Source organism: Gallus gallus, chromosome 27, assembly GCF_016699485.2.
Source record: "Gallus gallus isolate bGalGal1 chromosome 27, bGalGal1.mat.broiler.GRCg7b, whole genome shotgun sequence".
In the NCBI taxonomy this organism is placed as follows: domain Eukaryota; kingdom Metazoa; phylum Chordata; class Aves; order Galliformes; family Phasianidae; genus Gallus; species Gallus gallus.
In genome coordinates, this window is record NC_052558.1 from 3,612,278 (window position 1) to 3,639,429 (window position 27,152).

The 27,152-nt window shown below is 53.6% G+C and overlaps 1 protein-coding gene across 10 annotated transcripts in view; it reads left to right on the forward strand.

Annotated features, from left to right (window-relative positions):
* The window catches only part of SKAP1 (src kinase associated phosphoprotein 1), a 125,244-nt gene that overhangs the window by 76,752 nt on the left and 21,340 nt on the right, over nucleotides 1-27,152 (forward strand). For all 10 annotated transcript variants that reach the window (XM_025144198.3, XM_040653310.2, XM_040653314.2 and 7 more), the window contains 4 exons: nucleotides 23,356-23,436; nucleotides 24,377-24,460; nucleotides 26,153-26,277; nucleotides 27,027-27,090. In XM_025144198.3, the coding sequence (XP_024999966.2) occupies nucleotides 23,356-23,436; nucleotides 24,377-24,460; nucleotides 26,153-26,277; nucleotides 27,027-27,090 (354 nt within the window). The remainder of the gene's footprint in view (nucleotides 1-23,355; nucleotides 23,437-24,376; nucleotides 24,461-26,152; nucleotides 26,278-27,026; nucleotides 27,091-27,152) is intronic.

Genomic DNA, 27,152 nt, shown 5'->3' on the forward strand with positions numbered 1-27,152 from the left:
GTCTTGCTTAAGGTCCTCGAGTGCCATTGCAGCGTAAGTCAAAGCCCGTGGAAGGGTGGGCTCCACCACCCCACCTCATCTGGCAGCAGCTGCTTTGGAGGGTCACAGGAAGACCCCGTGATGGGCAGTGATGGAATAACGGGGCTGTCTTTAGGAATTCCCTCCTGACCCTTCCTGCTTTACGACTGGAAGCATAAAGGTTTATAGTCCTTAACTTTTATCTTGCCTAATGAAGCTGCAGATGTTCGCTCTGTTCCTGTAAATATCCAACCCGTACCGGCGCAGGTAAACAAGAGGCTGTGTTAATCCTTGCCACGGTGATTTACATATGCTAATAGAGCTGGGGGTGCCCGGATCTATGGTGGTTCTGATCCCATTGGAGCTGCTGGTGGTCATCCGGGTGCTGCCTCCATCCCATAGGCACGGCATAGGGGACTTGGTGCATGAGACAGCCCTGGCTTCCCCTCCTCCCTGCTGGCAGATCCCATTTGGATTCCATCCTCCGCCTCTCCTTTCACCTCTGCTGTTGGGCAGAGTGAAGCTGGGCACGAAGCACGCTGCCCCGGCACATCGCAGCTGCGAGGGATGGAGCAAGAGGCATTTACAGCCTGACAGGGAGATAAAGATGAATCTGAAGCCTCGGTGGCTGTTAGAAAGGGGAGGAGGAAACGTTTATGGCCCCATCTGCCGGCGTCGCAGCACGATGGGACCGGCTTTATGGCAGGAGCCTCCAGTGCCACTTCCTTCCATCTGGGGATCGGGATCTGGTTTCAGGCTCTCCCTGGTGGTCCTGGGAGGATGGGAGGGCCCCAGGGTATGGGGGGTCCTGGGCACGACCCACACCCACAGCCCTGCATGGTGGCACGCAGGGCAGAGCCTTCTGCTGCTCCCCTGCTGGGTTGATTAGCACAAGGCACGGCCCAGGCTCATTAGCACTGAAATCACAGCTAAACCAGGAGGGGAACGATGTCGTCCTGTAGGTGTTTGGTCGGAATACTTTGGCTTCTGGCTGATTCGGCAGCGGTGTTTGGGGTTTGGTCTGATTTCCTAAGGGGAGCAGGGCTGTGGGGTTTGGTGGATGTGGTGAGGCTGACCGCTGCTCACTCCTTTCCATTGGTTGGTTGGGTGATCAACGCCATCCTCTGCACAGCCAGCACTGCACCTTGCTTGGGGCTGCTGCTCTTTAGGCATGCAGGAGCCTCGTGCAAGGGTCTAAATGAGGCTGCATGCTGATCTGCCCCATGTTAGACTCCCTAATAACCAGGAAAAATTACAGTGCTTTTCCGTTAGGAGAGAGCAACCTCCGCTGAAGAATATCAAGCACTTTGCAGTAGAGGTTAACTGGTGTTATCCCTGTTCTGCAGCTGGAGAAAATTGATAGTTAGAGCAGTAAAATGGTGTTTGCAGGGTCAGCAGAGAGCCGGGAGCGATGTCCTGGCTGTGCTTTGCTCTGCATTGCCGGGCGCTGGCACTGGGAGCTCCATGCAGGGGCATTGGGGTGCTGCGTGGCATAGGTTGGTGTTTCACACTGCACCCCAAACGTTTGGGCTCCTCCAAAACAAGCCATGCAAGCACGTTGTGCCTCTGCTCCTCCGCACCGCCTCCATGCTCAGCTCAGGGACTCCACAACAGCTCCCCCAGATATTTTCTCCACAACACAACAAGGTGCCAAAGGAGACCCAAAGCAGCAAGAAAACCTCCGGGAAAAACAATTATAATGGTTTGTTGTTGTTTTTTTTTTCCTTTTCCCCTTTCTTTCTTTTTTCTTCCTCCCCCCCCCCTACTAGTAACCATAGCAATAATCTGTTGGTATCTCGAGGTTACCAGGCAGCTTTGGACAGCTTTGGAACAGCAGCCGAATCCTGCCAGGTGCTGAGCGCCTGGAGGGGAGGGAGGGCTGTGAGCAGCTGGCAGGAGCAGAGCCCAGGGCAGCTTTCAACCACAGCACCTCCCACCTCGCAGCCCCAGCAAACCCCCGGTGCACGTTGTGTGCATGCACAGCCCTCCCTTGAAGTGGTTAACTCAGCTGTGAAGCCTTCTATCAGCCGTAATAGCTTCAAGGTGGGGAATAAAAAATGGAGAGTGTTTAAATTGTTAATGGGTTTCATGTTCTTGTCACTGTTGAGGGTTTGTTCCCTTTTATAAACTCATAGTTTTTGGTTGACATTGCTTTTATGTGAGCCATCAGCCAGTTGGTGATGGTGTTCCTGTGTTAGACCATTACTGCCGGATTGTATTTGCAGTAAAGAAAGAGAATGGAGGCCGTAAATCTACAGCCAGAGATTTAGGGCTCTGTTTCTCTGCAGTTTAGGCCCATGTGCTCAGGAAGTCCATTCTCCTCCAGCAGAATTACACTCTCCAAACGTTTCTGCTCCGGCACTGATGGACGGTGTGCGCTCCTCTGCTTTGCTGATGCCCGGGGCAGGAGATGGGGCAGCACCGTGCAGCTCCGCTTGTGCTCAGCCTCCACCTTTTGGAAAGGATCAGAAGAGCTCCAGGCAGGGAGATCTGCCCTTACCCAGAGCTGTGCTTTGGGCCGGCTGGCAGTTGGTGTGCCGATTGGGTTGCGCTCATTTGGGCAGCGTAGGGATGTCCTGGGCATGGGGACGGCTCCTGGCTGAGCCATGGAGGGTCACCAACCACGTGGGCAGGTAAACCCGGTGCTGGACATGAATTGTGCCCCCATGGCCATCGTATCTTTGAGTTCATCCGCTGTCTGGAAGCGTGAACGTTTTGCATTCCAAATTGTCTTCGATTGTAAATGGTGCCTTTGCTGAGACTGCCCAGGAAACCTTGGAACGGGGGACCCAGGCGCTTCCGAGCTCTGCGTTTGGCTTCGCCCACTGATTTATTATAAACTGCATGAAGTGCGAAGTGAAGGTGATGAATAGATGGCTGGGCCGTTAGGGAAACTAATTGCCTCCACAGGGCCAAGTCCTCCTGGCCGTTGGCACGTTCACCCAGGGATTCCCCCAGCAGAAGCCAAGTCTGAGGCCAGGCACTGAGATCTGCACTGCGTGCAGTGCTCCCCAACCACCCCCCGGCCCTGCCTTCCCTTGGTGTCAGCCACAGTGTCGTTGAGCACGATTTAATTGCATGCTGAGCCTGTGTTTGCCCATTATAAGCATGTCAGGAGATGCCTTTGTGAGCTGTCAGTCCAAACTGAGCCTGAATTTGCCGTGTTGAAGATGTCATTCCTGTAATTGCAAAGGATGCTCCCATCCCTCTCCTTTCTCTCCAACCACTCTGCAGGGGCTCACCCCGGGGTTCTGCCTCCTGCATGGGGAGCCCTGCATGGGGACTCCATAGGCTTGTGGGCCTATGGGCTGGCAAAGGGCTGCATGGGGGCTGAGCTCCAGCACCACTGCTTGCTCCTTTCTGGATGGAAGCACTCAAATACAGCCTGGATGGGGCTGCTCCTTCCCTGAGTCTGATGCAAAAGTGTCAGCTCTAAGCATTGCAGGAGTCCCAGACAGCCTTACCCGCTCTTCCCCTTTCTCTGCTTCCTCCACTGGGCTCACAGAGGCAGAAGTACCCAACCCCATTGCAAACCCTGCCCTGCAGGTGCCCATTCCCTACCCTTTGGTGCCTGTTGTGTGTGTATACATACGTGCATATACGTGTGCATGCATATATATTCACACGCGTCCATATATACGCATATAGACTCATGTATGTATATATTACCATAAGTGAAGGTTGAACGCATTACTCAAACCTCAGCTTTTCCCCGAAGCCTGTTGTTTACAGACACAATGCCTGTCCCTAGGGCTCACTCCCATAAAACCTTATTATCATATATTCCAGGGCATAAACTTGGGATGTCAGCCCCAGCACGGTGCTGCTGAGCACGGCAGCCTTGGTTTGTGTTCCACCTTCCATTTTGCTCTGCTTTCCTTCCTGCAGCTGCGGTTGTTATTTTGGTTAGGATATTTGATCTGCACGCTGATACACTCCTTGTTCTTCTAATCAGATGAGAAGTCCTGGGAGGTGGTTTCATGGAGACTGAATGCCTTCATCCGGAGCCCGTGAAGGGTTTCAGTGCTGCACAGGCAACGCAGTCCCCAAACCTGGGATGTGGGTGATGCTGGGACCTCCTTGGAGTGGCTCAGGCTCTGTCCTACCAGCTGTGCTTCAGAGCACATTGCTGATGGCCAGGAATCACCAACACCGCCCCTCTCCCCCATCTCCACCTTACTGATGTCGGTTACGTAGCAGTGCCGCCTCCATCCTCCCTTTCAGATCCCTGCCATTGGCACAGGGCCGGCTGGCTGCTTCTTCCCTGTTGCTGCTGACCAGCTCTGCTTTCTGGGGATACTTTTGCATCACTCCTCTCTCTTCCCCTCTGTGGTGATACCATGAGCCGTGCAGAAGTCTCTCTGTATGGCCTGCCAGCGTTTTGCTTTCCAATGGAAGGCTAATCCAGCATTATAATATAGTAACACAAAAACCCACCTCCTTATGCTTCCCCCACCCTGTTTCATTCTTTTTTTCCCCCCTTTTCTTTTCTTAATTCACTGTCTAGTGAGTTTCTGATTGACTCAAAGACCAATTAAAGTAAAATTTAATGGGAGAATAGATTAACTCCCCGAGGTTCCCCCGCCATCCATCACATTTTTATAGCAGGAGCTGTGAAGAAGCTCATAACTTCATGCTGTGAATGTGATAATAAAGAGGGCACGGAGAGGATTCCGATTTACTGCCGGGCTGATGTGCACCGGGCTGGGATTTACTGCCCCAATCCCTTCCTCCTTTTATTTGGAGGGAGGTGACCAGATCTGTGCTTGGCACCGGCTGCCCTCCCAGCTGAGGAACCACCTCTGCTGCCACCCGTTCCATTTCCATCCTGATGGCCAACGGCCATGAGGTGACAGCAGGTTTGGAGGTGAGGCAGGCGCTGGGGTCACCACAGCCCCCTCCTCCCTGGGGACCGCATGCCGTGCTGCTCCCTGGCATTGCAGTGGGTGATGTGGCCGAAGGGATGTGCTCAAGGGGCCGTGCGCTGGGGTTCCTGCTCTGCAGCTGCCATGGGAGAGCTCTCAGCCGAGGGTCAGAAGCAACGTGAGGCTTAGAAAGGACTCTGCTTCCTCTGGGATGGATGAGAGAGGGGCTGAGGGGGGGGAGGAGGGGGCAGAGAAGGGAAAAGATGCATCTCCCCCGGTGGGTTGCAATGAACAGGTTTGTGCGTGTGCAACAGCAATGAACTGAAGGAGAGAGAGAATTTATCTGGAAATAATAGAAACTATTTGTTGGATTTTCCAGGCTGAAGATCTGGAGTTAATCATTATTCCGTGAAACCCTGAATGATGTCTCTTGCAGCTTTTGTACATAGATAGTGTTCCGGTGGGAGTGCTCCTAACGGCGTCTTGTCAGGCACTATCAGCAGTATTGAGCCAACCTGAGCACCCGATTATTAATCCTTTTCTCCCGCTGACATGACGGCAATCGATGGCTGAACAAGCTATTGAAACGGCAGCAATCAACTGGACTCCAGTTAATCCAATGGGATCTGGGCTCGGGGCCTGGCAGGGCAAGGGAGCTGTAGGGAAGCCTGAGCTTGGGCTGCACCCATCTGCCTGCTGTGCTGCTGCTATGGCTCACAGGAGCAATGTCCTCTCCGGTGGCAGCAGCTTTTAGGTGCTGGAGCTCCGCTTGCATTCATGCATACAGGCGTCGATGCTCCTTGCTGCCTCAAAGGAGGAGAAATGGGGTCTTTTGCCCGATGTTTGCACGCACGTGGAAGCACGTGAGTGCGTGCACAAAGTGACATACGTCCACCCTGAGATGCATCCGCTCCTGCATGCTGGAGTCCTGCAGGGACACGGTGGAAGAGGGCAGTGCCATCTGCTGGTAAATCAGCTTCAGCTGAGCGTGGCACTGCTGAGCTGGGGCTGTTGGGTGGCCTTTGGGTCCACTCCCACCCATACTGCGTCCCCATCCCCACTTCAGCTCAATTCCACGGCGTCGCTGAGAGCTCAGCATAGGGTTTTTGTAGCAGGATTTGGGGGCTGCAGCAGGTGAACGTCACCATGCCTCAGTCCTCAGTGGGCCAGAGGGAGAGCAGAGCCTGGGGGAAGCCCATCTGCTGTTGAGACTTCGGCTGCTGCCTCTGCTGGGGCTCACCCAATGGCACAAAAACCCAAAGTGAGAGCTGGTCCTTGCTGGATGTGCAGGGGGACACGGGGCACGTGGCCATGGCACTGCAAGCAGAGTGTTAAGGATGTGCCCAGAGCTTTTGGCTGTGCTGGAACCATCCCTTGTGGTCGATTCCCCACTGGTGCCCACTCTGTCCTCCCCTCCTGCTGGGGGTGGGGGTGGGGGGGGGGGCTGCACGTTTTGGGGAGCGTGAGGGTGGCTCCTGTGCTGCCACGGGCTGTCAGCCCCAGCGAATGGTTACTAATAAGGTTGGCCATTAAGGTGGGTCAGTGATGGATGGGCTGTGTTCTCGTGCCCCAGCCTGGCGTGTGCTAAGACACTCCCTGACCAGCAGCTGTTGTACTGGCTGCCTTGTTAAGGGTCTCTCTCGGTGACATCAGCTATACATCAACCTGGCTGATGCCTTTGATTATTTAGACAGCTCTTGGCATGATGAATCGTTGGGATTGATCTGTCTTTTCCTCACGTTGCCCTGTCCCTCCCAGCTCTCCCCGCTCTTCAACCACAAATCCTTTAAAGGTGAGCACCTCGCAGGGCATCCCACTGGAACAACTCCGGGGTGCAAGAAACGTGGCACTGGGGGGACCCCTGTGCTGTGATCCCATCCCTTCGAGAGGCTGAGCTGGCGTTGCAGGGGGCACAGGTAGCTCTGAGCTGTGTGGGGGGGAGAGGTGACAGCTGTGGGGACGGCTCTGTCACAGCACTGCTGCTCGGTGATCCACATTGCATGGCTGCTTCAGAAAGAGGCAAGAAACGAGCAGGTGTCAGCTAGCCCCGGTGGTTATTGCAGCCCAGGGAGGCTAAAGCACAAGATGCTTTCTGGAAACCTTCCCCCTCCTCCCTGCTTAGCAGTAATTATTCCTTGCAGCTTTCGGTAATGGCTACATGTCTGCTCGTTGCTTGTCAGGAGCCCGTGATGGCCCAGGATCCCCCTGCAGTGTGCAGACCCTCCCAGGATTTGCTCCTCGTGCAGCTAGATGCCTTGTCACAAAGCCACTGCCCCTGTGCCCCCATCAGCAGTGTATATAGAGCCAGCAGGGTCTCTTCATGTGCATCCGTGGGTTCAGTGCTATGTATGTTCTGCAGGGCCACCCATTGGGGGTTGTGGTGCACGGCCTCCAATGCCCTCTTTGCTCACTCGCTGAGCTGTTTCCTGGTGCAATCGCTCTGGCACTCTCTCTTCCCCCACCTGAGTTGCTAAAGACTGAAACAAAACACTGCAGGTGTTGCCTATGCACGTCACTGAGTCTCCAGCAACCAAGACTGGAGGGATCTGTGCCCCTCCATCACATCCCCAGCAGACAGTGCTGCTCCCAGGGCCCCATCCCTGCTGCTCTGGCAGTCCTTTGGCCAACCCTGCTGTGGTGTGATGGCAACAAATACTCGCATGCTTTATAAACAGCAGCATCCCATAGCTGGAAGCCCCTTTGGCTACCGGCTGCAGGCACCAGCACTCAGCCCTGGCACGTCAATGGTTGGAGGAAGAAGGCTGCCATCCTCCTCCTCCTCCTCCTGCCTGCTGCTGGGAAGCAGCTCCCAGGGCACAGCAGGGCTGGCGGCAGCCAACCCCATCCAGCTCTGCACCGTGGCTGCTTTGCTTTGAACTCTTATCTGTGGCGTCTCCTGGTTCTCAGTGCAGCAGACGGTTGAGCCTCACGCAGGTCCTGATAACCTTTCTCTTGTTCATTAAGGGCCCACTTAGTGCTCTGCGGGACTGAAGGGAGACAGTCTGGAAGAGAGAAGCAGCACAGGGCTTTTAGCCTGGGTAATACAAAACTTCATCAATAATCCTCCAAACACAAACCCAGAACTCAAATGCAACCCCCCTCTCTTTCTCTCCAAATTAACCCCGAAGAGAGGAAAAAAAAAACACCAAAACAACCCAAACAACAACAAAGAAACAACACAGAACTGCAGGTTTAAGGCAGGACATCTCCCTGGGAGCTGCTGAGTTTGAGGATGAGTTTACCCCGGTGCATCCGAGAGCACTGCAGTGCACGGGCAGGTGAACACTTTGGATTGAGGACCTCAGGGTGATGGGTAAAGTCCTGCCTTTGCTCCTGCAGCTGGGACAGATTGGAGAGCTGAGAGCTTGCATGAGGGAGCCAGCTGATTGGGTTCAGCATTTCAGTGCTGGCAGAGATCTGCCTCACCTGGCAGGAGGCGCCCATTGGCTCCAGGTTCCCTCCACCCTCTGGGAGCAGCTGAGGTCCCAGGTAGGCTGTGGTGCTCCTCATTGCATGGCTGGATTGCATATCCCCCTCTCAGGAGACTTGTTACGATCTTCAGCCCAAAGGGAGCTGAAGCAGAGGCAGGACGGGGAGGGGGGGGGGAAGGAAACACCCCTTAAAAATTGGCTAGGTAATGGAAACAACCTTTAACTATCATATTTCAAACGTAACGCCATAATAAAAGTAACAGGATAATGATTTTTTTTCAGCCCAGATATTAGAGGCCCAGATATTGATTGGTTGTTTCCCTTGTCGTTCCAGCCTCTGATGGAACTGCATTTTTTGACAGAGAGTGCAATAAAACGTACAGTTTCCAATTTGAGAGCCCTATAAATGTCATCTCTACATGCACGGTTACAAATTCTTCATGATGTTCCTTCCCTTCCCCTCAATGCCATGAGGGTCTTCTGAGACACAGCAGTGCGCACCGCCTCCCTTCCTGGAGGAGAAAGTTGGCGGCGTTGCTGAACCCATCCCAGCCCAGTTCTGCACTGGGAGGATAAAGAGATGCTGCGTCCCTATGGGGCGGCCCTCCTGGGCTCAGAAGGGCTGAGGTTGCAGAGTGAATATAGCCTGGGTTCAGATTTAGAGGCTGCGGGGCAGATGATGGAGCTTTCTGTGTCCCAGCTGGTTGGGAGCCGTGCCGTCAGGAGCTTCCAGTTCAACCCCGTTGGTTGGAATGCTGCTTCACTTTGTGCAAAGGGGAGAAAGGGAAGCTGAGGGCGTCCAGGGATGTGAAGGGAGAAGCACATTGGGGTGGTGGCACACGAGGTGGTATGAGCCCTTTTGGCTCAGTGCTCCCCAAATGAAGTGGCCGAAAGTGGGGGGGGGGGGGCTGCAGAGCAGCTCTGACGAATGCACCGTTCCTCAGCTGCAAGAAAACAACAAGAAGTGCTTATATATAAACCTCCCTTCCACCAAAGAGACCTGAAAGCAGCAGCACCGTCCCTATGGTGCAGGGGGGTACCCCGCTATGGGTAATGAGGGCAGTCACCTTGCATGAGATACGCTCACGCCGTGACCTTCCGTTGGGTTGAATGCAACCTTTTCATTTCTTCCCAATAACTCTCCGATCAGTCAGCACTCCGCCAGCTTTCCTCTAACCTCAGATCACAGCCTCATAACCGGTTTTGGGGCTTTTATTGGTCTCCGAGGTAGCCGGAGCCATTAAGCTCAGTGTTTTGATTTGATGAGAGATGTTTCCAGGGGTCTCGGCGTCTCTCTCACCTTTGCCTAAACATTTCAGCCTTGTTTCTATGCTGGGAATTGGGATTGCAGAGCCCAGCCCTGCTATTCCCTTCTGCCGGGTAGGAATTTAGAGCTGAGTATTAAAGGAGATGGGAACCTGCTCTGATTCTGCCTTTTCCTCCCCACTTTCACACCGTGGGTTTCAGCTGCTTAATGCCACGTCCCCCATCAGACCCTTTACCCAGAGTGGTGCTGGAGGTCTGAATGTCACCCACGGGCTCTGAGCCCCCGAGCCAGCCTGGATTTGTAGCAGGGACACATCTGATTAACCACATTTGGTGCCTTTTATAACAAACTCCTGACCTGTGGCGTCCTGGATTTATCACTTGGGTGGGCATCCGAGATGTAATAAGAAGCAGCTTCAGTTTTGGAGCTGGCGTTCTTTATGCAGCCCTGTCACTTTCCCACATTTCCAGTGGTGGGACACAGCCAACGCGATCGATACTTTATTTTACCTCCTTTTACCAATAATTTTTTTAATCATAGCATCTTCTCTCTCATCTCCCACCTTTGGATAAATAATTACAGTGAGGCAATGCCACGCTCAGCACTTTTTAGAAGAAAAATGCATGGGGAGAGATGGAGGGGAGGAAGGGCCGGAGCTGCTGAGCACTGCCTGGGCACTGCAGGGCGTGAGGGTGGCTCTGGTGGCACTGGTATGGCAAAGCCTGAGCTCACTGCAGCCTGCTGGGTGCATTGCTGCATGCTGCCATTGCTGCATGCTGGGCTCAGCTGTATGCAGGGCACTGCTGCATGCAGGGCACTAAGCTGCATGGTGGGCATTGCTGCATGCTGGGCTCCGTGCTGCATGCTGGCACTGCTGCATGCTGGCACTGCTGTATGCTGGGTACTGCTGCATGCAGGGCACTAAGCTGCATGCTGGGCACTGCTGCATGCTGGGCACTGCTGCATGCTGGGCACTGCTGCATGCTGGGCTCGCACTGCTGCATGCAGGGCTCAGCTGCATGCAGGGCACTAAGCTGCATGGTGGGCATTGCTGCATGCTGGGCTCAGTGCTGCATGCTGGGCTCAGTGCTGCATGCTGGGCATTGCTGCATGCTGGGCACTAAGCTGCATGGTGGGCATTGCTGCATGGTGGGCATTGCTGCATACTGGACACAGTGCTGCATGCTGGGCACTGCTGCATACTGGCACTGCTGCATGCTGGCACTATTGCTTGCTGGGCACTGCTGCACGCTGGGCACTAAGCTGCCTGTTGGGCACTGCTGCATGCTGGGCGCTAAGCACTACGTCTCTCATCATAGGCACTGCTGCACGCTGGGCCCAGGCTGCACGGGGGACACAGGGCCGGGGCAGCCGCCCAGCTGCATGCCCTTTTCCCCCTCCCCTCTGAGCTTTGCACGGCACGGCGCGGCGCTGCGGGGTTGGCACGGAGCCCTCCAGCGATGCTTAACCCCGAGGGCCGCAGTTCGGCCCATCTCATCTCCCGGCCGCGCAGCTCGGAGGGACCGAACGGCTGCGCTCCAATCCTGGGCCTCTGCTGCCGCCTTGTGGCGGAGCTCCGCAACGACACCTCCCTGCCCGCCCCAACCCTGCGGGCCCATTGCCGGGCAGTGCCCTGAGGCCGGGGTCGGTTCCGTGCCCCCTGCATTGCAGCAATGAGGTTCTTCTTCTCCTCTGCCCGTCCCCGCGCTGACCTTTGCCGGGGCCTGAATAAGTCAAAGTCGGGTTTGTGTCTGGGAGCCCTTCCCGGAGACCGTAAATATGCCAGAGAAGGTGATGGAAGCACTTGATTTTCATCCTATGTGTTTTTAAAGACCCAAATTGTAACCCTAGATGTCAAGATGGGAATCCGAGGGATATTTATGGCACGGAGTGTTCTTTCCTCTTCCTTTTCTCCCTACTTTTTTCTGCTTGGAATTAAAGAAGGGTTTCCTCCTGCCCCCGCCTCCCCCCACCCCCCTGCAGGGATGCTCCTCTATGCCCCCCACAGCCAGGACCCTGCACTGGGGCTGCCCCATACTTGGCCCAATGGGGATGCGGGGACACGTGTCTGGGCTGCAGGAGCCCTCCCAGTGCCCCGGGGTACCGAGCGGAGTGGGAGGATCACTTCCCACATCACAAGCCATGCTAATCCTGTTTATACATCTCTGGTTGATGCCTCGTCCCCCCAACCCTTGAACCCTCCCTCCGCTCATGTCTGGCAGGAGGACAGGGCCAGCGAGGGCTCAGCAGGCAGCTCAGCATCCCCACTGCGCTGTCATTGCCCCGAGGATCCCCACGTCCCCACTGGGCAGCACATAGGGGGTGACCCCCCCCGCCTCCCTCCTCCTCCTCCTCTCGCTCGTTCCGGGGCTGCGGGGTGAAAGCTGAAAGTTGAAGAGTCCAAAACATCAACCCTTGGCTCTCAGCTTGTGATGGGAAATGAAAATATTTGGATAAGCTCTGATACGGAGCTGCTGCTATTTACAAACCTTGATCCCGCGGCCCCGCACATCAAAAGGCCTCCTTTTATAAAGCGTTCTCCCCACTCCCGGCTCCGTTTTCAGGCTGTCAAGGGCATTATTTGATGTTCCTCTTTTGTTTGTTTACATTCATTAAGATGGGCAAATCCATCACTGTGACTTTCTCCCTCCGCGGCGGCGGGGCGAGAGCAGCCGGGGCGCACGCCTGCTGCAGGTGTTCGGCGGGGCTTTGTGGGGCGGGTGATAAAACACACATTTGTTCTCCAGGTCGTGTGGACAGACTGACACTTCCTCGATAAAAGCCCACCCCCCGACACCCCCCCCCCCCCACCCCCACCCCCACCCCTTTCCTTTACCCCGCGGTGACAAATGGTTTTCTTATCTGGAACAAGGGAAGCAGTGGCCAAGTTGCATCTCTGCTTCCCGCCCGGGTTGTTGGGGCAGGGCTGGTGCTGCTGCTCTCAGCTCTGCCCAAGGGCTTGCAAAGCCTTCAGGGAGCACAGAACCGGCTCAGCATGGAGCCCTCCTCCCGTTCCCCGACTCCTCCGTGCTTGGGAAGCACTGAATTTCCTCCCTGCTTTGCCCCATTGCGGAGAATTGCCCCACGTCTTCAGCATCCCCGGTGCCCACCTGCAACACCACCCCAGCAGGGCGTGCAGTGCTCCCACTGTGGGACTGTGGCTGATGGGAACTCTGTGCCATTTCAGTGCTCAGGTTGGGGAATGAAGCCGAAGGCCACAGCTCCCGCACTTGGCCTGGTCTCCCAATGGGAAGGCTGTGATGCTGGATCTGATGGTATCAGGATATGAATCCAGGCTGGATGTGGCTCTGGGCAGCCTGGCGTGGTGCCGTGGCAGGGGGTTGGAAGTGGATGAGCACTGTGGTCCTTTTCAACCCAGGCCATTCTTTGAGTCTGTGATGATTCCGTGCTGCCGCTCTCCACGTGCAGAGGCACACGGTGCTGTTGGGACTGGGTGATCTTTCAGGTCCTTTCCAACCCAAGCCGTGGTGTGAAGATGTGGTTCAGTGATGGGGACGTGACTTAGGGACAGCTGGAGGGAGCAGGGCGTGAGAGGGAGCCGAGCTGCTGATCCGGGCCAAGGTGGGCACACGATAAATTCCAGCCCAATTAGCTGAAAGATGAGAAGCAGCACGGCCTAATTCATTTTGCATGGGACAGCCCTCCCTTTTCTTTCCTTCACATCCTTCACAAAGTTCCCCACGCTCTGCCAGTCCAGCTCCCTTTTGCTGTCTCCGGATGCCCACCTCCCACGTGTGCTGCGTTGCAGTTCAGTTCCACGCTCCCTGCAGCCTTGTCCTGCCATTACTGCTCCCCAGATGTCTTCCTTTAACACACATCCTTAATTTTTTTTTTTTTTGGTGAAATATTCCAGTTTTTCAGAACTTGGTCCACGGGGCTCCTTTACTGAGGCTTGAATTCCAGCTGTGTTTTAGACTGAGGTCTCAGGAGCCCAGAGCCTTTCCAAGAGGAAGCAGCTTGCTCCTTTTCCCCCTTCCTTTCCTTCCCGAAGGAGGTAACTGGCACTTCATTTATCTGTGGGTTTGTTATGACTCTGGGCTAACAGATACCACGCTTAGCAAACTCTCACTCTTCACTAATGGAAGATACTTTAATCTAATTGCCCCCTATCACCCAACACCGGAGCCTCCTCCCACATGGCTGGCGAGCCGCTGTTCGCAGGGATGCTTCCTTGTTTCCCAATCCCACATGGCTCCATGCCCAGACACGAGCAGGATGAGGGTCGAGGGCACAGGGAGGACTTACAGGCACAGACTCTGTGTGTGTCAGCCTCACTTCAGGGTGCCAGGCCCCGGAAGGAGCTGGGGAGGGAGAAGCACAAAGGGGAGGCGAAGGCAGACTGGTGGGTTGCTGTAATAGCAGTGCTGGGACTGAGAAAAAGGAGGTGTGAAATGCTGGGTTGCACTCACCGTGATGAACCTCTTCTTGGCGCCGAGTCCTGCAGGGCTGTGCTCTCCCTCTTTGGGGGGGGGGTGGAGGAAGGCTTCTGCTGCTGCTTCCCAGGGTGTTCTGGGGTCTCCTTCTCTCCCAGCTGCTGGATCCTTGCCACAGCTGCATCCCCCTGGGAGCCCAGTCCCATCCCAGCCTCGTCCCATCAACCCGTTGTCCTGTCATCCCATTCTTTCATCATCCCATCCTCTCATCATCCCATGGTCCCATCATCCCATCATTGCGTCATCCCATCAACCCATCATCCCATCCTCCCATCTTCCCAACCTCCCATCCTCTCATCATCCCATCCTCCCATGGTCCCATCAACCCATCATCCCATCGTCCCGTCATCCCATCAGCCCATTATCGCATCAACTCATCATCCCATCCTCCCATCCTCTCATCTTCCCATTGTCCCATCATCCCATCATCCCATGGTCCCGTCAACCCGTTGTCCCATTGTCCCATCATCTCATCACCCCATCACTCCATCACCCCATCATCCCATCATCTCATCACCCCATCACATCTCATCACCCCATCACCCCATCATCCCATGGTCCCATGGCCCCATCACCCCATCATCACCCAGGAGGGTCCCAGTAGTCCTAAACCATCTCTGACAACACCGAGGTGCAGTGAGAATATTTTGCTTACAGGGCCTTTATAGATTTGTCCTTAGGAATCCATCAATTTAACAGTACGTTTATTTTACCAATGAAATTCCAATTTGGTACATTTTCATTTCCATTCCCCCCTCCTGGCAGACATCGGTTGGCGTTCAGCTGTGAGTAAAAGTCCAAAATCACTGCTTAAAAACCACATCCATCCCCGTTTTGTGACATAAGACAAAATGTAAGCACCCAAATAAATGTTTGTTAAGCTCCGTAATGACCGACATATTTCTGAGTGGGAACGGTGTGTTCTGCTGCTCAGCTAAAGAAATGTTCGATCTGCCATCAGAGCTAACTTTTATCAACACGCTTTAATGGTTGCCAGCTCTCCTCAGGAAAGGGAATAGGGAAGTATGAATGCAAAACAGCATTAAAGTGGGTGATTTCAATCAAGACGTCTGGCTCGATGATTTAAATCGTCATTAAAATCGGTGATTTAAATCACTCGGAGTTCAACCAACCCACGCGGGGCTCCGGTTCTGGGACTGCCACCACCCAGAATGCTGCTTTCATCACTCGGGTTCCCAACCACAGGAGCCTGAGGCTTTAAAAGGAAACATCTTTGTCCCAAAGCTGATCCTCTAACGAGCTCCAGACGCTGCCCATGAGGGGCTGAGCTGAGCCCGGTGCTGTGGGCAGGAGGGTTGGGGTTGGGGTGCCCCCGTCTATCCCCAGTTGGAAAAAGGGGGGCTGGGGCCATTAGCTGTGATGTCTGCTAACACTGGGAGCTCATCCCAGCCTCAGCAAGGAGGCACTCAGGAAGCTCTCCTATGTTTTCAGTTCTGCAGAGTTTGCCTCTTATAAAGAGCCCCAAAAGCATCAACTGCTGCTGGGAGGGGACCTTCAGTGCCACCACCCCCTTCCCCATAGACCTCACACCTCCAAGCCCCACTTCCCATCCCGTTCCTCACCCACACATGGAGCCAACTGTGGCTGTGGATAGACGAGATACTAACAGCCAGCGTAAGGCACTCAGGGCTGCAAAAAGCACGCGGTACAAAGCCTGCTGTCAGTATAAATTGCCTCTGCTGAGTCACATTGGTGCAGAAATCATCCTGAGGTTAAGTACGATCTGAGATGTGTTTGGCAGTTCTGCTGTTTGTCTCTCCCTTCGCTGGTGGCCTCTCCCCCGTGCCCCCATCCCCATCTCTCAGCCAGTGGGCAGCAGGAGGGTGAGGATGAGGATGGTGAGGATGAGGGTGAGGTTGAGGGTGAGAATGAGGATGAGGATGAGGATAGGAGTGAGGGTGAGAATGAGGATGAAGGTTTGGATGAGGATGAGGGTGAAGGTGAGGATGAGGGTGGGGATGAGGATGAAGATGAAGGCGAGGATGAGAATGAGGATGAGAATGAGGGTGAGAATGGGAATGAGTGTGAAGGTGAGGATGAGGATGGGAGTGAGGGTAAGGATGAGAATGAGGATGAAGGTTTGGATGAGGATGAGGATGAAGGTGAGGATGAGGATGAGGGTGAAGGTGAGGATGAGGATGAGGGTGGTTATGAGGATGAAGATGAAGGCGAGGATGAGAATGAGGGTGAGGATGAGGGTGAGAATGGGAATGAGGGTGAAGGTGAGGATGAGGATAGGAGTGAGGGTGAGAATGAGGATGAAGGTTTGGATGAAGATGAGGGTGAAGATGAGGATGAGGATGAAGATGAGGATGAGGATGAAGGTGAAGGTTTGGATGAAGATGAGGATGAGGGTGAAGGTGAGGATGAGGGTGGGGATGAGGATGAAGATGAAGGCAAGGATGAGAATGAGGGTGAGGATGAGGGTGAGAATGAGAATGAGGGTGAAGGTGAGGATGAGGGTGAGGGTGAGGGTGAAGATGAGGATGAGGATAAGGATGAGGATGAGAATGGGAATGAGGGTGAAGGTGAAGGTGAGGGTGAGGATGAGGATGAGATTGAGGATGAGGATGAGGATGATGATGAGAATGAGGGTGAAGGTTTGGATGAGGATGAGGATGGGGATGAGGATGGGACCCCATGGAGCCATGGATGAGGAGCTGCGGCGATGTGAGCTTCACCTGAGTTTCTTCCTCCTGAACAACACCGCTGCTTCCAGATTGGCAGCTGCTCCAGCACATTCATTCTGTAGAAAGGCATCCCTAAATGGGAAGGGAATAATTTATACCGACATAAAGCACCTTTATTTGGATATAACTATCTGCATTAAGGAGCTTGGATTGCTCTTACCGTATCAGGATGGTGTAGTTGAAGCTCTATTACTCGTATATAAGCTGTTCCTGGCTCTGCTCCTGATTTATTTTCCTAGCAGAGTCAGGCTGGGTGTGTCTACATTCATGTTGTGTTGATATCAGGAAATCAACGTTTCTTTCGTAATCCGGGGTATGTGATGTAAATCAATGGGGCTCCAGGGAAGGCAGGGGCATTTTATCAGTGTGAAACGAGAGGAGAAGTGAGCCCAAGGGGGGGATTTACCAGGCAACGCGCTTCTATCATTTGACGACCTGTTGATTTTACTTTCCTAACAATTACTCAGAAGTGGGAAAAGGGGGGGTGGGGGGGTGGGGGGGAAAAAACAGACCTGGGCCAAAGATGAGAGGGAGGTGGGAGGTTGAGGCTGCGTGGTTGGAGCTGGCAAAGCGGAGGTCTCCGGGGAGGAGTTGTTCTTCGTGTGAATCACAGCCCTGCAGTTCCAGGAGAGAAACCAAGGAACAATGAAAACCCGCAGGGAAATCATTTAATATTTCCAGCCTTCTCACATGGCTTCTTTGACACTCGGGTCCGCGGAGGGGAGAAGCTGATTTATGCCATCAGCGGTTAGACAATGTGGAGGTGAGGTCAGGCACGGGCATTCCTCATCTCTTCCCCGGCGCTCAGAGATCCCCTGGGCAAGGTGGAATCAAAGCATTTCAAATGGTAGAGGTCACGAGAGTGACACGGTAAGAGGTAAAGGAGCACAGCCCTCCTGCCTCCTACAGAATGGCTGACACCTATATATCTTCATATTGCCATTGTTTCCGCTTGAGGAATTGCGCGTCGCTTGTTTGACTTTTCTTTCCTAACCCTCCTCTCTCCTTAAACCCTCTCGGTTTTCCCCCGTGATCTATAGGGACCGTTTGTGTCAAGGCTGACGATGATGTGGGATGGAATTGTTATAGGACTAAAAGGCTGAAGCCACGAGATGGGCTGTAGCCAACAGGTGTCTGCTCTTTGTGCTGCCTTGGAGAGGCTGTAGGCATTCAAATCCCATCCGCCTGCAGGGAATTGTCCTGGGTTGCTTTGTATGTATGTATGTCCCCCACTTGCACGCTGGGGGCACCAGGTGAGAGGGATTTCTGGGCTTGGACCCAACCCATAGGGCTCCACTGCTTTGGGTTTAGCTCAGCCCATGGGCAGAGAGAGGAGAAACGACTCCAAATCCTCCCCAGGTATGCGTGGTCACCTATAGGGCGCAGCTCTGCTCGGCCAGCACATCCCATTCCACAGCAGGGTCCTGGTGCCCCCTGTCCTACATGGGATCGGGTTTCTGTGCGCTGCAGGAGCACCGTGTCCTGGCTAGGGAAGTCTTCTTCTACCGCTATCCTATTGTTCTCATACCATGATTGTACTTAGGGTGATGAGCCACTGCAATAAGCGGTCCAGAAGAGCTGCGGATGCTCCATCCCTTGGGGTGCCCAAGGCCAGGCTGGATGGGATCATCCTGATCCGGTGGGGGGCACACAGCCCACAGCAGAGGCTGGAACTGGATGGGCTGTAAGGTCCCTTCCAACCCAAGCCATCCCACCATTCTCTCATTGTCAGTCCTGTGCACGAGCGTCCTCCCTGGCTCACCCCCACAGCTCCCGTTGAACCCGGTGGTGTTTTTACGCCAAGCAGTGCAGTCAGGATGGAGGTGGGATGCAGGGAGCAGACGGCGCCTTATTGCATCCCTATTGCTCCCATCCCAGCAGCCCCGCAGCCCTCTTGAAAGGCACTGCGGGGCACAGGACCAGACGGGGCCAGACGGTCGCATGCCGAGCACAGCCAACCCCATTGCCCTGGGACAGCCTCGGATAACGGGTTTAGGTTTCCAAGGTGGTGGGGCAGCGTCAGCGAGAAGCAAATATTTGGCCAAATGCACCCTGAGGTAAGCTGCTATCCGGTGTAACCGCACAGCGTGCCCATATGTTATTACTTATCCATCAGCCTCTTTGAGTAACGACGTACAGGGCTGGGGCGAGGGTTGGCTTTTGTCAAGCATATATTTCAGCAACGTTTAAATAAACTCATCGAGCTGCACGTCTGGTGAACTTTCCTATTCCATCCGTCTGCGCCGAGCCACCCGTGGAAAGAAATGGATGAGGCCTTCAAACCTTCTCCAGTGCCCGGAAAATGAGGCAGTCCAGTTAACAATAAATGGTGGCCAATTGGGGCACACATGAGCGGTCTGGTGAGGAAGAAAAGAAAGTTGAGCTTAATGAAGTCCCCGCGCCCGCGTCCCCGTGCGTGGACAGGAAAGGACGGGTGGTTTATAACTGTTTATTGGAGTTAATGGTAATAAATTCCTCACTTGTGATGCATTAACTTTAATGTTTTCATTACGTGATGATTTAGGTTTTCCCTTTTCACGTTGTAAATCATGTTGTCCCGGTAGCACAGCAGGTCGAATGTCTGACATAATGTTATGTTTGGGGGAGAGGAATAACAGGAGAATGAGTTACATAGGTTATATATTTATATATCTAATACGCCGCGGGTTTCTTCTTTTTTTTTGGTGGTTTTAGGGGGGGGGTTGGGGTTTTCTTTTGGTTTTCGGAGGACTTTAAGAACTTGCATCGTGGCGGAGCCCATGGATGGGTGGATGGATGGACCCAATGGAGAGCAGATCTGCAGGTTGCTGCTGCAGAGCCCTACGAAGGGATGGTTTCCATGGCAACCCCCCAAATGCTCTTGGTGCCGAAGGGGTTTTTCTTCCCCAACCCCCCCCTCCCTCTTTGCTGAGTGCGAGCCCTTGGCTAATGAGCTGTGCAAATAGATATTGAGATTTAGTGGTTTTTATTTTGCAATTATAGACTTAGCGATTTGGAAGGAAACTTTTGGGCCAAAGGCTCTGCCTCCTCTTTGAATTCCCTTTTTTTTTTCCCCTCTATTCCCTTGGCAAAGTTGGTTCGACTTCAAACCCGGCGTTGAATTTTCCAGATCAAATGAAAAACACCACTGAAGCTGGATGGTTTTTTCCACCCTCCCAGGCCCAACCTGCAGTCAGCTCTTTGCCATCTTCCCTTGTTTGCTTATCAATCATACAAACCACATTCATGGACTCCCCTGGAAGAACAGCAGTGCACCCAACATTCACTTGGCACCTCACAACGGTCCATCTGTATGCCTCTGTTTATTTCTGTTTGCTCATTAGACGTGATCCAATAAGAGCTTTAGGGATGGCGTAGTTAATTGGGCACCATTCAACCTCAGGTGAGAAGCGCTGTTTTCTTGAGTGCCTTCCATGGATTTTGTGTTCACTGCTGGCTGTCAGCACTTGTCAAAGCCCCCAGGGCTGCTGGGGACTGCTTAATGTTGGTTCTTGCCTTCAATGCTGCTCTGTGCTGGCTGCTACAAGAGGACATTGAGCAGTGCCATGCGGGGCTCTGTCCAGAGGAAGCACTGGGATTTCAGCTGCAGCTCTCCGAGGGGCTCTATGGGCAACCCTGGGGTTCCTTGGGGGCAACATTGGGCTGCTGAGCCCGGGAGCCCCTTCTGACATCCTCATTTCATCAGCTCATCCTTCCCTCTCAATGATTTCTATTGATTTCTGGCTGCCTCCTGCTTGCTGACGACCTTTCAGTCTTGGCAGTTACCCTAGGGTGGATGCCTACACTCCGAGCTTTGCCTCTTCTGAGAAGTCGAGCTGAAGCCCGGCTAAATCTTCCCCACCACCCCTTACCTTCCCTTCATCTCCTCTCTTATTTTCCTGCTCAACACAGTAAAATCCATCTGGCGCCAGCCCTACTTCATGCCATCCGTGCTGGCAATCATTGAGTCCCCCATTTTCTTTGACACAGTTGCTCGTTTCCTTCCCATCCTTACAAACGATGCTCGCTTCTGTAGGGTTGAAGTTCCCATTGGACCAAACCCATGCACACCACCACTCAGTTCTGCCCCATTGGCCAACTGGGGCCCATTGGCCGTGGCCTCAGTCACCGATGGGACTTGCAAAACCCTTCAGCTGGCTTTGAAGGCGACAGGAGGGGTTGTTTGTCTGTTTCTGGTTGTTTTTATCCTCATTAGCTCCAATGGAAAAAAAAAAAAACAAGGAGTGCAGCCACCACTGAGAGCTTTGGGAAATCACAGCCGATTGTCCTCTGGGTTTGCAATGTATTTGGGTGTTCCCATTGAAGTTCCCGGGAGGAGAATCTGCTCTTGGCACATCTGAGCTTGGTGAATAAGCCAGAGGATTGGGAATTAGCTGCAAGCCTCCGTGCTCCATCCCTTTGAACGCTCAGTTAATGTGACAGTGTGGGCACGAGCGCAGCCCCCGGGCTGGTTTGGCTGCAGCTGCTGTGACATTTGGTGCAGCTGGTGTGCATGACTCAGAGAGCAGAGGGCTGAGTGCTGGAACACAGAGGGCTTTGAGGACGTGGTGAGGACGGGCTGGAATGGCCACGGTGCTCAGCAGGCGTCCCAACGTTCCTTTGCTCCTTCTGCTGGGCTGGGTGGGCTGGGGCAGGAATAGAGATGGAAGGGACCTTCGTGCCCATGTAAATGCAGGAGCTGCCAAGAGGGGCCGTGCGTCTGGGAGGGCACAGCTGGCTCTTTGTGATGCATTTAAGGCTTTTTCTTTTCTCCCCGTCTTTACAAATGGTGGATGGCTGTTTGTGGTTGGAAGAGATGAGCAGGCGATGGGGGCAGTGAGCTCGGGTTTACCTGCAAGCTGTGTGCCCTGAGGTGGAGGATCTAACGAGGCCACCCGAGCAAATGGACCCTCTGCCTGAGATCTCCCTGGGGCTGCGGTCCCACCTGGCCCCCCCCTGGTTTTCCAGGTGTCCATTAGGACAGTTTAAAGAAATAAAACCCCAGGGACGGTCTTTGCGGGTGAATTCAGCCATTCGTTGCTAGCAGAAAGCCATCTGGATTGCTATTATGGGCCAGCTGGGGGTGCAGGGAGGGAAGGGGACACCCCCGCAGCTCCCACCTCCCCCACATTTAATCCTCCTGGCTCTGCACTGCCAGGGCTGCATCAGAGAGGCTGTGCTGTTCGTGTCGTGTTCTGTGCAACTTCACATTTCCAGAGCTTCGTTCAATCTAATCAGCCCTCGCAAGCCCCCCCTAATTGTATTTGCTTGTCTGAGTAGCCACTGAGTATTTAAGAAGGAGAGTGCCTCCATTTGCTCTGATTCTCCTGTCGGGGAGCCTCAGCGCCGTGTCTTCTGCAGGATCCTGGCAGCGTTTTGGGGCGATGCTGCTGAGATGCTGAGCAAAGCCAAGCTGCACTCTGGGGGCTGCCAGCTCCCAAACCAGAGCACCAATATGCAGCACATGGGATCTGCCCACCAGCCAAACCCGGGCTCCAGCAACGCAGGGCTGTGGGGCTGCAGCACGACGAGCAGCCGGCGACTTCTTTCAGTCTTGGGGGAGCTGGGGGGGGGGGGAGCAGAGGGAAGCAGCATGCTGATAATGTACTGAAAGTGAATGAAATTAAATAAGCGGAGCAGCACTCGCAGCTCCTGCCTTTCCCCCCCCTGGGTAATTCAATTCGAGCTCTCGAGCTGATGGGATCTCGCCAGGGCTGCCTCTGTCACCCCGCTGGGGCCTGGAATCTTAACGTCTAAATAAAAGTTGCACTCAAGCATTTTTTATGCTCCTGCCAGCGGGGTCGGCGAGCCGGCGTTGGGCGCGTGAATGCAATATTCATAGTCGCGGGGTCTCCCCGTGCATCCGGCGGCAGCAGCGGCCCATTTTCATAATTATAAATGTCCCATAAAATGACATTCAGATTTGCATTAGCTGAGAAGGGGTCGAGGCTCGGCTTGGAGAAGGAAATGTGCTTTTTGCTGCTGGTCGGAAGCACCGTGCTGCTATAAGGGAAAAGGCTGAGCGGGTTTGTTCCTTGCATGGGTGCTTCCCCTCACTTTGGTGGAGGGATGCCAGCCCAGCACCTGGGGACGTGGCAGGTGGCATCAGGCCCTGCTGGCTGCTCTGTGGGGCCCTTTGGGGTCGGTGACCAACACAGAATGTGGGGACGTGGCAAGTGCTGTTAGTCTGCATTACCACCTTAGGACCAACCTCCTGGTTCTTAGTGCAGCCCAGCCCGGACCCCGAGAGAGAACTGAGGTCCTTTTCGACACCCGTGTTTGTTTCTCTTGTAAGAAACATGAGAGTATGTGTATGAAGGTCTGGGTTTCCCTCCTGCTCTCGGCTCCCTGACCATCCCCATGCCCTGGGCAGAGGGCTGAGCCCCAGACCCACTCGTGGGGATGTGTGCATTCAGTGTGAGTCCCTCGAAGGGAGGAGGGATGGAGCTTACAGGCAGCACTGAGGACCCCTCTAGGCAGTGTGGTATCTACCCATGGGTACTGCACAGCTTGGAAGGTCTTGGAGGGATCCGTTCCTCTCTGTATATCTGTGTGTGTGCACATGGGTTGCATTGCGTGGGTTGCATTGCACGGACTGGAAATGATTTTGCTTTGCTTTGATGCCTGCAGGAATGGAGGAGATCACACTGAGGCCTGTTGAGGACACAGGGAACATTCTGAAGCAAGGATATCTGGAGAAGAGGTCCAGAGGTGAGGCCTGAGGGGTGCATCGTGGCTGGGGGGGCTCCGTTTGGGCTGGCTGCTATTCTGCCTGACGAGGAGAAGGAGGGTGGTGAGGGAGGTGGTGGGGGAAGGCTTTGGGTAGATGAGCTGCTGTGGTTCACAGCCATCCTGAAGAGCTCAGCACACTCAGGTCGTCCCTGAAGCATCACCAAGAATGCAAAATGCCAGATGAAGAACAGGCAGGAAAACGTCTCTTTATGTGCAGTGGTTTCAGGAGCCACGAGCAGAGGTTCAGACCTTTCTTAACGTACCATATGCGAAGGGAGAGCACAGCCCTTCTTTGTTCTCCTCTGTACATCACCAAACTGCACAAAGATTGAAACCCAGGGTCTGAACTAAGCAGCAGCTTCGTCCTCTGAGGCAAAACGTGCCATCCCAACCAGCCATACCTAATGAGGACAAAGCCCTGCAGAAGGGAAGCTGGTTCGTAGCATCACACACGTTAGCAAGCTGAGAGGAGTGAGGCAGCCTCAGCTTTATCTTGATTTTACTGATTCTTGTGAAAGCTACGCATTATTTCCCCAGATTTTGGCTTGATTGATTTCCTGCATGACAGGTGGGATGGGGTAAGAGCAACCCCTTTCTTTCCCCATGGTCATAAGCTGAGCTGCGTTACTGGTCCTGTGCATGCAGTACCTTGCTCCAATTACAGAGAGAAAGGCACTGAAGCCTCAATGAGGGAGGTTTCACCTAAAGCTGCCTTCTCTCCTGCTCGGACTGGCTTTGCTCTCCTTGCTTGGTTGAGGTTTTGCACCTAAGCTTGCTTTGCCTGAGTTTTGCCCCAGAAACATGCAGGGTTCTGTGGGAGAAAGAGGTCTTTTTCCACCCCCTTTGTGATCCTCATGAAGCATCCAGCAGAAGAGCAGGGATGGATGTGTTTATTCCTGTGTCGTGTTTTCCTTTCTAGACCACAGCTTCTTCGGGTCGGAGTGGCAGAAGAGGTGGTGTGTCCTCAACAGAAAGACCTTTCACTACTATGCCAATGAGAAAAGTAAGTGGTGAGGCATCCACCTCCAGTGCCCAAACTGTGGGCAGTGGCTGAGGGTGAGGATAGGGCTGGGAAAGAGGAGATGAGAGCTCTGCCCGCAGGGCAGGCCAATACCTGGCAAGGAAAAAGGGCAATCAATGGACTGTGGTCCATTTCCCTCCCTGCAGCTGATGGAGTTTTAGGAATTGGTTTGGCTGAAGAAATCTGAATGCAGACGTCCCTTCAGAGCACAGCAGTGCCTGGAAATGTCCTCCTTTGGGAAGGGATGGCCTTAAGGGCACGTGGGCCCCAGGAGCCCCCTGGGACTCTCCATCCCAAAGGCAGATGAGGCAATCAGTGTAGAAAGGAGCCAACGCACCGTTAGTATTCATCTCTGATAAAACCAAGGTGTGGGCTGCAGCTTCCAAAGGCACTGAAGGGATCTGGATGTCGTCTCAGCTTCCTCCTGCTGAACCCCCACTTTCTTTTCTTAGGCATAGGGCAAAGAAGAGGATGGATGTAACTTCCTACCAAGGGAAAACACACAGGTTCTTGTAGAAAGGTGTATCTCAGCTTGCTTTTTTATTTCCAGCCCCCCAACTTCTTTATAGGTAGGGAGGGAGAGAAGAGAAAGGCGGGGACAGAGCTGCATGTAAATAAAACAGCACCCCAAGTTTTCCATTAGCCATCAGCTGGGCTTCAGCCCCCTCCGTGGCTGTATATAACCCACATGTCATTGTGCAGAGCTATTTTGCAGTCGTGCTCCATCAGGTACGTACAAACAGACAGCTGATATCTCCAGCACGATGAGACGTATGGCCTTCCTTCCTCTGTTCCACCCACCCAGGATCATGGCGTGTTAACCGCTTGCAAAATACGCTCACGCATCCTTAGTTTGCAATGGCCACTCTGCATCAAACTCCAGCAGCCTATGGGGATGGAGCTGAATCTTTCTTCTTCTCCTTTTCCCATTCCCTTTGAGGATGCTGGGTGCTGCTTGCAAAGGTTTGCAGATGAGCTCGAATACAAGAGCTGACGCTCCGTTGTTTTGGGGGGAGATGGGAAGCTGTCAGCTTCCAAATGGTCTCCAGAAGGCAACAGAGTAAAGCAAACCCATTCCTGGTGGACTGAATGTTATTTCATCCAAATAAAACAGTTAAGAGCAGCTGCCTGAATCACACTCCCACACTTACTCAAGAAGATTCATAAGGAAATAATGAGCTGGGTATCCAGCTGGGGTAAATAAACGTGCCTCAAACGATGGCAGTGATGTTCTCTCTCTCCAGCCTGGCTGTTGGGGCCACATCTACAGCATCCATAGGCCAATCCTCCCAGGCCCCACTAAGCATTTCTTCCTGTACACCGGCCCACTAATTCCTTACCAGCAGAAGAGTCGTTGGTATCATATTTCCCCAAGTACACAGTGGTCTCTGCTTCATTACAAGCAGCTCGTCTCATGCAACCCCGTGACCCTGGCAACCTTTCAGTGGCTCTTTGCAGTCTCTGGAGGCTCAAAATTGCGTCCTCTCTGCTGTGTCTTTATGAAGATTTCATAATGTTCTCTTTAGATTTCCATTGGGGAAGGATGCTTAGTGTTGCTCCCAGTGATGCACGATAGAGCTCGGTTTCCCTGGGTGGGCAGCAAACATCTGCCCTACCCACGAGGGTTTGATAAAAGATATGAGCTCCAGAATTCATTCATTTCTCTTCTCCCAGGCAAGCAACCTAAAGGCACCTTCTCCATTGAGCACTACAGTGCCCGGCTGGCTTTGCATCTCCGCAAAGACTCACGCAGGAGTTGCTGTTTCGAATTAGTCTGCCCTGGGAAACGCACCTATGAGGTAGGAGGTGGGGGAAGAAGAGGAGCCTCGGTGCTGGTTGACCTCAGCACAGGAGTTCGTGGTGCCGGATCCAAGGCACGGGGTGGGCCTGCAGGGTTGGGGAGGCTGCAGATCTCCAAACCTCAGTCTCTGGTTCAACAAAACGAGAATCATAGCACCATAGAATGGGCTGGGTTGAAAAGGACCATCATAATATTAATAATAAGTTCTGCAGAAGATGCTTCTCCATCTCACACAGCCACCTCCACACGTACCTTCCCTTGGCACAGGGGTGACCCTGGGCTCTCTTTGCACTCGAAGGGCAGAAGGGTTAAATGGGACCTTTGGGTTTGGAAAGCCTGTTTTTAGATCAGCACTGCAGAGCCTTGAATTTAAACTTCCCGTTTTGTTGAGCCTGGTGCAATGCAAAACCCAATCCAATCCACAAAGCGTGTTCCAGAGATTCAGGGGGACTTTGGATCTATAGCCTTGGTTCACAGTGGGTGTTGTATGTTCAACGGGGATTGTGGTTTTCATCTGAATTCTTTTAATGAATTGGGCTTGACAGCCTTCCTTTGGGATGGTCTAGCTTCGTTCCGCTTCTGCTTCCCTGTTTGGAATAGGGAGATAAAAGAAGTGAAATGGCTTCCCCAAAGCCCACAGGACAGACAATGGCAGATCCAAGCACCCAATCCCTTATTTTAGTTCCTCATCTCCTTCCTCTTCATGAGTTTGAGAAACAGCACGCTAACGGGTGAACCTCTCTCCAGTTCACAGCCCCGAGTCCGGCAGAAGCCAAAGATTGGGTGGATCAGATCCAGTTCCTCCTGAAGGGTGAGTGTGGCAGCTTGGCCCAAGGCAACCTGTTGTGTTCACTGGGGCAGATCCCTGCAGCA